Source organism: Gossypium hirsutum, chromosome A06 (genome assembly GCF_007990345.1).
Source record: "Gossypium hirsutum isolate 1008001.06 chromosome A06, Gossypium_hirsutum_v2.1, whole genome shotgun sequence".
Classification (NCBI taxonomy): Eukaryota; Viridiplantae; Streptophyta; class Magnoliopsida; order Malvales; family Malvaceae; genus Gossypium; species Gossypium hirsutum.
In genome coordinates this window covers 1,718,818-1,731,194 of record NC_053429.1, presented here as the reverse complement: position 1 = coordinate 1,731,194, position 12,377 = coordinate 1,718,818, and the positions used below count along the sequence as shown (strand labels likewise).

At 37.5% G+C, this 12,377-nt stretch overlaps 1 protein-coding gene across 1 annotated transcript; it reads left to right on the top strand.

Annotated features, from left to right (window-relative positions):
- Window positions 1-796: 796 nt before the first annotated feature.
- Window positions 797-1,246, top strand: LOC121230274 (polcalcin Phl p 7). Its single transcript, XM_041114803.1, has one exon. It carries the CDS (start codon window positions 877-879, stop codon window positions 1,168-1,170), a length of 294 nt encoding a protein of 97 aa, XP_040970737.1. The 5' UTR covers window positions 797-876; the 3' UTR covers window positions 1,171-1,246.
- Window positions 1,247-12,377: the final 11,131 nt, after the last annotated feature.

The window sequence follows — 12,377 nt, the reverse complement described above, 5'->3', positions numbered from 1 at the left end:
CAATGCATTGGGCACAGCTAGCTTCGGGGGTGGCTTCAAATATCCCTTTTTTTAATGACACTTTAAGGCTTTATAGCCTTTGTTTATGCTATAACTTTGAAGGAACAAAAGAATATTAGGCAACGTTTGCAAAAAAGTTACCCCCAAATCTATTTTTATAAAATGCTTTTTAGGGTATTAACAATTGTGTTTAATTATATCCACCACCACAACAACAACAAAAGAAAAACAGACAATTGTGTTTGAAACTTTGGTCAAATTTTGGTTTTAGTCCCTTTCATATGTTCAAATTTGAGAATTAGTCATTACACTTTAATTTAGTATAATTAATCCTTTACTTATATAACGTGATAAGTTAGTTTGAATAGATAATAACATTGTAATTATTTTGGATAACATGCAAACATAGATATTTTTTAGAAAAAAAACATTGCTTACATCACAATAATATCCATGTCATGATGAGTTGGCAAGATTTTTTTTTAAAAAAAACCCATGTCAACATTTTAATATGAAAAGTAACGGTGCCATCTATTTCAACTAATAAGAGACATTATAAAAGTATATAATCAAATTATGTCAAATTAAAGTATATAGATCAAAATCCAAATTTAAGCATAATAGAGGGACCAAAGCCATAATTTGACCCTAAACTTTTAATGCATATGGCCTTTGCTAGAAATACTCGTCTGCATGTTTTAATTAAGCTAAAACCAACCGATTTCTATATTGTATTTGCAAAAAGGACATAGCACAAGGGAATGATATAAATATGTGAAACCTTCAAATATCTTGACATTGGGGAAGTTGGCTAGCTAGCAAGCAAGCAAATTACAGTGAGCCACGAAGGGATTTTCTGGGTTTCGATTGTCGGAAATGGCCATTAAAACTCGTACGTACTCCGTCGTCGATGGCAAGCGGGAAATGACGATCGATGAGTTCAAAAGATGGTTAAAGAAATTCGATGATGATAAGGATGGAAGGATTAGCAGAGACGAGCTTGCCGATGCTATACGAGTCTCCCGCGGTGGATGGTTCACTAGGAGGAAGAGCAAGTGTATAATCCGATCGGTGGATGCCAATCGTAATGGCTTTATTGATGATAATGAGATCAAAAACCTTGCGGAATTTGCAGAAAAATACTTGAATGTGAAAATTTTGTATTTGTAAAGTGGTTGTTTGAACCGTATCTCTTTATTTGTTCCTTTTTTTTTTTGGGTCTATCGAACAATGTTAACAATCAGAGTTCATCTAATATCAAACCTCGACATACACATTCATCTTATATTTATGATGTATGTACTTTAGAAAATTGGATTACAAGCTATCTCTTATGAACTAATAAATAATAATGAAGATTTATTTTGTATAAACAACGGTAAACTTCATCCACCCAACTTTTATTAATTTTTATTTTGGGTACTACAGATAAAAAATTTGCAAAAAGGGCACCGTGTTACAAATCATTTTCTTTTGATTACCCGCCGTTAATTTGGGGTTAGACAATTGTTGCGCGGAAGCGTGTGAAAGAGTAAAATTATTGTACTGAAAAATCACACTAAGTTCAATTCCCAGGAAAGAGAGGTGGATCACGAGGATCGCTTACATACCAGATCTTTCCTAGCCAGAATATCCCTCTATCGTAATTTAATAGCACAATAAATCACTACAATGACACTTGCAAAATATGCAGAACAAAAATAAAGAACACTAGAATTTTAACGAGGTTCAGCAAATTTTGCCTACGTCCTCGGGCACTACCAAATATATTTCACTCCAAAAATACAAGTGAAAGTTTACAAATAGGGAGAGAGAACAATTGCCTTAAGTAGAGAATGGCAAGTGTGGGATGAAGAAAGTAAGAAATGGTTAGGCCTATTTATAGTTGAGGTTCAAGGATCAACTTGCAATGTCCCTATACAATTAGGGACCAAAATTGCAATTATCCCATGCCAACTTTTAACCCAACTTGCCAACCAATTTTACTTTCTACTTTCGGTGCCCACCCTTTTTGACTTTTCAAACAATGGGTGGGTTCCAATAATCTCCACCTTGAAGATTTGATTAGGATAATCTTATCTTCACACAATTCTTTCTGCCTTTGACAACAATACTTGATAGTGCCTTCTTCAACTGTTAAACTTGCAGGATATTAATCAAGTTCAAACAATGTTCGAACTTGGTTGCTGTTACCACCTTAGTCATCATATCTGCGGGATTATTTGCAGTCTTGATCTTCTGAAGACAAATTTTCCCCTCTTCAATAATTTCCCGCACAAAATGGAATCGTACGTCGATATGTTTTGTACGTGCATGATAGACTTGATTCTTTGCTAAATGAATAGCACTTTGACTATCACAATACACGTTAATATGCTCCTGAACCAACCCCAAGGTTTTAGCCATACCTTGTAACCAAATAGCCTCCTTTACAGCCTCTGTTACAGCCATGTACTCGGCTTCTGTGGTTGACAATGCAACTGTAGACTGTAGTGTAGACTTCCAACTTATTGGTCCTCCAGCAAGTGTAAACACATAACCGGTGGTTGATCTTCGCTTGTCCAAATCACCGGCATAGTCAGAATCAACGTACCCAATAACACCTTTACCAAGTGTATTATCCTGCTTGAACAGTAATCCAACATCCACGGTCTTCTGAATATACCGTAGAATCCATTTCACAGCTTGCCAATGTCCTTTTCCAGGATTATGCATATACCTGCTCACTATACTAACTGCCTGTGAAATGTCGGGTCTTGTACACACCATTGCATACATCAAGCTACCCACTGCATTAGAATACGGAACTTGCAACATGTATTCTCGTTCTGTATTCGTCGAAGGAGATAGTTGTGCAGAAAGCTTGAAATGAGAAGCCAACGGGGTACTTACAGGTTTGGTCTGCTCGTTCATGCCAAACTGCTGTAGTACTTTCTTCAAATACTGCTTCTGAGACAAGCTAACTCTGCCATGAGCTCTATCTCTACATATTTCCATGCCAAGAATCTTCTTAGCTTCACCTAGATCTTTCATCTCAAACTCGAGATTGAGTTGAGTCTTCAATCTCTCAATCTCAACTTTGCTCTTAGATGCTATTAGCATATCATCAACATATAAGAGCAAGTATATGAAAGTTCCTTCTTGTAGCTTCTGAAAATATACGCAATGATCAAATTTACTTCTTGTGTACCTTTGCCCTTTCATGAACTGATCAAATCGCTTGTACCACTGCCTCGGAGATTGTTTCAATCCATAAAGCGACTTTGTCAGTTTGCAAACCCAATTTTCTTTATCAGCAACATTGAATCCATCAGGCTGAGTCATATAGATTTCCTCTTCCAAATCACCGTGTAAAAATGCTGTCTTCACATCAAGCTGAACTAGTTCAAGATCGTATTGCGCAACCAAGGCTAGCAAAATTCGAATAGACGAATGCTTCACAACTGGAGAAAACACTTCATTGTAGTCTATTCCTTCTTTCTGAGCGTAACCCTTTGCTACCAATCTAGCCTTGTATCGAATTTCATTTTTACCAGGAAATCCTTCCTTCTTTACATATACCCATTTGCATCCAATTGCCTTCTTTCCCTTGGGCAGTCTCACCAACTCCCAAGTCCTATTTTTATGAAGAGACTGCATTTCTTCATTCATAGCTTGCTTCCACTTTACACCATCAGAGTTACTTATTGCTTCTGTGTAAGTGGAAGGAACATCATCATCTGCAATTGGAAGTGCATAGGCCACCATATCGTCAAAGCGAGCAGGCTTACGAATCTCTCTTCTTGGCCTCCTATATGCAATTGAATCTTGTTGCTGTAGAAGTTCTTGGGTCGAAACTTCTTCATCATTTGTTCTTTCAATATTAGCTGGATCATCATTAACCTTTTCAAACTCCACCTGCTGCAAAGTACTACTGGTTTTGTCATCCTTTTGTGAATCCTCGTTCTTCATCATGGTTGATTCATCAAAAGTTACATCTCTACTGAAAACAATCTTCCTTGTATCAGGACACCAGAGACGGTATCCTTTTACACCACTAGTTATACCCATGAATAATGCTTTCTTTGCTCTTGGGTCTAACTTAGATTCTTTTACATGATAATATGCAGTGGAACCAAAAACATGTAAAGAATCATAATCAGTAGCAGGTTTACCAGTCCACATCTCCATAGGAGTTTTTCCATTTATTGCAGCTGATGGCAATCGGTTAATTAGATGGCACGCATATGTAACTGCCTCAGCCCAAAATTCCTTGCCCAATCCAGCATTGGACAACATACATCGAACTTTCTCCAGTATAGTCCGATTCATGCGTTCTGCCACCCCATTCTGCTGTGGTGTATCTCGAACAGTGAAGTGTCGCACAATGCCCTCATCTTGACATACTTGTAGAAATGGATCATTTTTGTACTCAGTACCATTATCTGATCGAAGTCGTTTGACCTTTCGACCTGTCTGAGTCTCCACCATCTTCTTCCACTTCAGAAATGCATCCAAAACTTCATTTTTTCTTTTCATTAGATACACCCATACTTTTCTTGAATAATCATCAAGAAAAGTGACAAAATAGTGCATACCTCCCAAAGAAACCACTTTGGTAGGTCCCCACACATCACTGTGAACATAGTCCAGAATTCCTTTCGTATTGTGAATTGCTGAACCAAATTTTACCCTCGTCTGCTTGCCCAGAACACAATGTTCACAGAATTCCAATTTGCAAGAATTTGCACCTTTCAACAAGCCTTGCTTCGCCAAAGTCTGCAAAGCTTTTTCACCAGCATGTCCCAATCGCCTATGCCATAACCTGGTAGCCTCTGAATCTACATCTTTCACAGAAGCTGTTGATGTTGATCCAATAACTGTACTTCCATTTAAATAGTACAAGTTATTTCTTCTAGTGCCTTTCATCACCGTCAATACCCCAGCTACTACCTTTAGTAATCCATCTCTCAAAGTGATTGTGAGCCCTTTAGATTCTAGGGCCCCTAATGAGATGAGATTTTTCTTCAAGCTGGGTACATAGCGAACATCTGTCAGAACTTGGATTGAGCCGTCATGGTTCTTCAATTTGATTGTACCTACACCCATTGTCTTACAGGCACTATCATTGCCCATAAAAACAACTCCACCTTCTAGTTCTTCAAGACTAGAAAACCAGTCCTTATTAGGACACATATGGTAAGTACATCCCGAATCCAATATCCACTCATCCGTTTGACATGCCATTGCCATGCCAACCAAGCTAAAGTCTGACTCCTCATCATGCTCCGCTACACATGCATTAGAAATAGACTTGCCCTTTTGTAACTTAGGACAATTCTTTTTCCAATGCCCTTTCTCACGACAAAAGGCACATTCATCTTTGGCGGGTCTCCCTTTGGACTTACCCCTTCTACCAGGTTTGCTGCTGTGTGAACGACCTCTTACTGTTAAGACTTCTGCAGTTGTATCTCTGTGATCTCTTTTATCTTTCTTTCGAGTCTCAGATCTATACAACGCACTACAGACTGCATCAAATGTGATTGAATCTTTCCCATGAAGCAATGTGGTGGTAAGATGATCATATTCATCAGGAAGGGAATTCAACAACAATAATGCCTTGTCTTCATCTTCAAATTTCTCATCCAAATTTAGCAAGTCTGCTAAAATTTTATTGAATGAGTTCACATGGTCATTCATCGACATACCGGGTGCATACGTGAACCGAAAAAGTTTTTTTTTCATATAAAGCCTATTTTCAAGACTTTTCGTTAGAAACTTTTCTTCTAATGTATCCCACAGCTTCTTCGCTGATGTCTCCCTCATGACGGAGTACTTTTGCTCTTTGGCCAAACATAGGCGAATTGTACCACACGCCTGTCTATTGATCTTGGCCCACTCCTTGTCATCCATCTTGTCAGGTTTTTCTTCAAGGGCTATATCCAGCTCTTGCTGACATAAGACATCCAGGATCTCACACTGCCACATACCAAAATTATTGGTACCGTCAAATTTCTCTACTTCAAATTTTGCATTTGTCACAGTAGTCCTTGCTGATGACGATGCTGCTGCCATTTTTCTCCTCAATCCCAACTACTGTATACGTGAACAGTACCGTATACGTAAATAGTGCCGTATACGTGAATAGTACCGTATACGTGAATAGTGCCGTATACGTGAATAGTACCGTAAACGGTCGTATTCCCCAAGTACGAACCTGGCTCTGATACCAATTGTTGCGCGGAAGCGTGTGAAAGAGTAAAATTATTGTACTGAAAAATCACACTAAGTTCAATTCCCAGGAAAGAGAGGTGGATCACGAGGATCGCTTACATACCAGATCTTTCCTAGCCAGAATATCCCTCTATCGTAATTTAATAGCACAATAAATCACTACAATGACACTTGCAAAATATGCAGAACAAAAATAAAGAACACTAGAATTTTAACGAGGTTCAGCAAATTTTGCCTACGTCCTCGGGCACTACCAAATATATTTCACTCCAAAAATACAAGTGAAAGTTTACAAATAGGGAGAGAGAACAATTGCCTTAAGTAGAGAATGGCAAGTGTGGGATGAAGAAAGTAAGAAATGGTTAGGCCTATTTATAGTTGAGGTTCAAGGATCAACTTGCAATGTCCCTATACAATTAGGGACCAAAATTGCAATTATCCCATGCCAACTTTTAACCCAACTTGCCAACCAATTTTACTTTCTACTTTCGGTGCCCACCCTTTTTGACTTTTCAAACAATGGGTGGGTTCCAATAACAATATTATTGTACATTCATTTTAGTCACCTAACTTTAGTAAATTTTCATTTTATTCACTCGTTTTATACCAATTTAAGATGTTATAAAATAGGTGCACCTTCCTCTATCTTCTTGGTATAAAGTTATTGCTTAATGTAGAGCCGGTTCGTCAATGGCTTCGTCATGTACTTGCTCTTCAATTGGAGCCAGAAATAGGCGCGGTGGTCTCTTCAGCTACCCCTTGTAATACTTTATCACTTACACATAGTAGAATAACACTATGTGCTGTCTCTTGATAATTTAAGTAATCATTGGCGAAGCAGCATTACCCGCATCTTGATGCATTATAGATTGAAGATATTTTTATCAATAAATTTTTTCAACTTTGTATTTTGTTGATAATACACTTGCAATTATATCAACGTTTTAAGTAACAACGAAAGCAACAAAAAATAGCACGAGCACAACCGCTTTGCAAATACCATAAAAGCAGTTGAAATGAAATTCTGATTCCAATTTATTTAAAATGGATTAAACCAAGTATATCAATATGACCACAAATAAATTTACTAAAAATAAATAAGGCACGCAACAACAAATAATGTACAAAAAGAAACTAATAAAAAGGCACAAGAATTTATGTGATTTAACTTTAAAACTTACGTCCACGGACAGAAACGACAAAAAATTTCTCTATAACAAAATAAAGATTATAAGTATTTCAACCCTCAAAACACAACCCTAAAAAGTCTACAACTCACATCCATAAACTATTACACAATCTTTTTGAACACAGACTAATTAATTTTCTCATTCACTCTCTCTTAATGTGTTTCATGGCTAAGAATTAAAACCTATTTATAGTATTTTTCATGGCCTTAAATTGAATAGTAATTTAATATGGATTGACAATTGACACACCAAATAATTGTTGCCACACCAATTTGGTGAATTCAAGCTATGTGTGACATAACCCATATACTTGTTCGACAACATTTTTTTCCTTTTAAATTACAGCTATATTAATAGTTCCAATTAAAATCAATTATTATAATTATTAAACTAAATAATTAATTAAACAGAAGCTAACTAACATAATCAGAATAAACCCACACATAGGAGTGAATGCAAGTGGCAAGCAATGGTTTTGGTCCTTTCAAAATGGTAAAAAAAATTTTAAATCCCTTAATAAATTTAAAAAATAATAAATTAATATAGTGTTAAAATTATCTTTTGACCCCAAAAATTTATAATGTAATTCCCTAAATTTTATGTTACTTTCATATTTACCCACACATTTATATAAATGAGACTTGAACGTAAAATATTAAGGCTTAAACATTGCCATTGAATCAATACCTTATTTATTGGATATTATCTCTTAAGTATGACTACAATAACTAAGTTAAACATTAATTCTTTTAACTCACTATTCATGGTTGGCTGTTGGCGCAAACTAAGTGTTGCGCGGAAGCGTGTGAAAGAATAAAATTATTGTACTGAAAAATCAAACTAAGTTCAATTCCCAGGAAAGAGAGGTAGATCACGAAGATCACTTAAATACCAAGTCTTTCCTAGCCAGAATATCCCTCTATCGTAATTTAATAGCACAATAAATCACTACAATCACATTCACAAAATATGCAAAACAAATAATAAAGAACACCAGAATTTTAACGAGGTTCAGCAAATTTTGCCTACGTCCTCGGGCACTACCAAATTTATTTCACTCCAAAAATTACAAGTGAAATTTACAAATAGAGAGAGAGAATAATGCCTTAAGTAGAGAATGGCAATTATGGGATGAAGATAGTAAGCAATGGTTAGGCCTATTTATAGTTGAGGTTCAAGGATCAACTTGCAATGTCCCTATACAATTAGGGACCAAAATTGCAATTATCTCATGCCAACTTTTAACCCAACTTGCCAACCAATATTACTTTCTACTTTCGGTGCCCACCCCATTTGACTTTTCAAACAATGGTGGGTTCCAATAATCTCCACCTTGAAGATTTGATTACGATAATCTTATCTTCACACAATTCTTTCTGCTTTTGACAACAATACTTGATAGTGCCTTCTTCAACTATTAAACTTGCAGGATATTAATCAAGTTCAAACAATGTTCGAACTTGGTTGCTGTTACCACCTTGGTCATCATATCTGCGGGATTATCTGCAGTCTTGATCTTCTGAAGACAAATTTTCCCCTCTTCAATAATTTCCCGCACAAAATGGAATCGTACGTCGATATGTTTTGTACGTGCATGATAGACTTGATTCTTTGCTAAATGAATAGCACTTTGACTATCACAATACACGTTAATATGCTCCTGAACCAACCCCATGGTTTTAGCCATACCTTGTAACCAAATAAACTCCTTTACAGCCTCTGTTACAGCCATGTACTCGGCTTCTGTGGTTGACAATGCAACTGTAGACTGTAGTGTAGACTTCCAACTTATTGGTCCTCTAGCAAGTGTAAACACATAACCGGTGGTTGATCTTCGCTTGTCCAAATCACCGGCATAGTCAGAATCAACGTACCCAATAACACCTTTACCAAGTGTATTATCCTGCTTGAACAGTAATCCAACATCCACGGTCTTCTGAATATACCGTAGAATCCATTTCACAGCTTGCCAATGTCCTTTTCCAGGATTATGCATATACCTGCTCACTATACTAACTGCCTGTGAAATGTCGGGTCTTGTACACACCATTGCATACATCAAGCTACCCACTGCATTAGAATACGGAACTTGCAACATGTATTCTCATTCCGTATTCGTCGAAAGAGATAGTTGTGCAGAAAGCTTGAAATGAGAAGCCAACGGGGTACTTACAGGTTTTGTCTGCTCGTTCATGCCAAACTGCTGTAGTACCTTTTTCAAATACTGCTTCTGAGACAAGCTAACTCTATCATGAGCTCTATCTCTCTATATTTCCATGCCGAGAATCTTTTTAGCTTCTCCTAGATCTTTCATCTCAAACTCGAGATTGAGTTGAGTCTTCAATCTTTCAATCTCAACTTTGCTCTTAGATGCTATTAGCATATCATCAACATATAAGAGCAAGTATATGAAAGTTCCTTTTTGTAGCTTCTGAAAATACACGCAATGGTCAAATTTACTTCTTGCGTACCTTTGCCCTTTCATGAACTGATCAAATCGCTTGTACCACTGCCTCGGAGATTGCTTCAATCCATAAAGCGACTTTGTCAGTTTGCAAACCCAATTTTCTTTTCCAGCAACCTTGAATCCATCTGGCTGAGTCATATAGATTTCCTCTTCCAAATCACCGTGTAAAAACGCGGTCTTCACATCAAGCTGAACTAGTTCAAGATCATATTGCGCAACCAAGGCTAGAAAAATCCGAATAGACGAATGCTTCACAACTGGAGAAAACACTTCATTGTAGTCTATTCCTTCTTTCTGAGCGTAACCCTTTGCTACTAATCTAGCCTTGTATCGAATTTCATTTTTATCAGGAAATCCTTCCTTCTTTGCATATACCCATTTGCATCCAATTGCCTTCTTTCCCTTGGGTAGTGTCACCAACTCCCAGGTCTTATTTTTATGAAGAGACTGCATTTCTTCATTCATTGCTTGCTTTCACTTTACACCATCAGGGTTACTTATTACTTCTGTGTAAGTAGAAGGAACATCATCATCTGTAATTGGAAGTGCATAGGCCACTATATCATCAAAGCAAGCAGGCTTACGAATCTTTCTTCTTGGCCTTCTATATGCAATTGAATCTTGTTGTTGTAGAGGTTCTTGGGTAGGAACCTCTTCATCATTTGTCCCTTCAATATTAGCTGGATCATCGTTAACCTTTTCAAGCTCCACCTGCTGCAAAGTACTACTGGTTTTGTCATCCTTTTGTGAATCCTTGTACTTCAACATGGTTGATTCATCAAAAGTCACATCTCTACTGAAAACAATCTTCCTTGTATCAGGACACCAGAGACGATATCCTTTTACTCCATCAGTTATACCCAAGAATAATGCTTTCTTTGCTCTTGGGTCTAACTTAGATTCTTTTACATGATAATATGCAGTGGAACCAAATACATGCAAAGAATCATAATCAGTAGCAGATTTACCAGTCCACATCTCCATAGGAGTTTTTCCATTTATTGCAGCTGATGGCAAACGGTTAATTAGATGGCACGCATATGTAACTGCCTCAGCCCAAAATTCTTTGCCCAATCCAGCATTGGACAACATACATCGAACTTTCTCCAGTATAGTTCGATTCATTCGTTCTGCCACCCCATTTTGCTGTGGTGTATCCCAAACAGTGAAGTGTCGCACAATGCCCTCATCTTGGCATACTTGTAGAAATGGATCGTTTTTGTACTCAGTACCATTATCTGATCGAAGTCGTTTGACCTTTCGACCAGTCTGAGTCTCCACCATCTTCTTCCATTTCAAAAATGCATCCAAAACTTCACTTTTTCTTTTCATTAGATACACCCATACTTTTCTTGAATAATCATCAACAAAAGTAACAAAATAGTGCATACCTCCCAAAGAAGCTACTTTGGTAGGTCCCCACACATCACTGTGAACGTAGTCCAGAATTCCTTTCGTATTGTGAATTGCTGGACCAAATTTTACCCTCTTCTGCTTGCCCAGAACACAATGTTCACAGAATTCCATTTTGCAAGAATTTGCACCTTTCAATAAGCCTTGCTTCACCAATGTCTGCAAAACTTTTTCACCAGTATGTCCCAATCGCATATGCCATAATCTGGTAGCCTCTGAATCTACATCTTTTGTAGAAGCTGTTGATGTTGATCCAATAACTGTACTTCCATTTAAAAAATACAAGTTATTTCTTCTTGTGCCTTTCATCACCGTCAGTTGCCCAGCTACTACTTTTAGTAATCCATCTCTCAAAGTGATTGTGAGCCCTTTAGATTCTAGGGCACCTAATGAGATGAGATTTTTCTTCAGGCTAGGTACGTAGCGAACATCTGTCAAGACTTGGATTGAGCCGTCGTGATTCTTCAATTGGACTGTACCCACTCCCATTGTCTTACAAGCACTATCATTGCCCATAAGAACAATTCCACCTTCTAGCTCTTTAAGACTAGAAAACCAGTCCTTATTAGGACACATATGGTAAGTACATCCTGAATCCAAAATCCACTCATCCGTTTGACATGCCATTGCCATGCCAACCAAGCTAAAGTCTGACTCCTCATCATGCTCCGCTACACATGCATTAGAAATAGCCTTGCCCTTTTGTAGCTTAGGACAATTCTTTTTCCAATGCCCTTTTTCACGGCAAAAGGCACATTCATCTTTGGCGGGTCTCCCTTTGGACTTTCCCCTTCTACCAGATTTGCTGCTGTGTGAACGACCTCTTACTGTTAAGACTTCTGCGATTGTATCTCTGTGATCTCTTTTATCTTTCTTTCGAGTCTCATATCTATACAATGCACTACAGACTGCATCAAATGTGATCGTGTCCTTCCCATGAAGCAATGTGGTGGTAAGATGATCATATTCATCAGGAAGGGAATTCAACAACAATAATGCCTTGTCTTCATCTTCAAATTTCTCATCCAAATTTCGCATGTCTGCTAAAATTTTATTGAATGAGTTCACATGGTCATTCATCGACATACCGGGTG

Excerpts from the sequence above, each read along its gene's own strand:
- LOC121230274 (XM_041114803.1), top strand. The coding sequence starts at position 877 with ATGGCCATTAAAACTCGTACGTACTCCGTCGTCGATGGCAAGCGGGAA.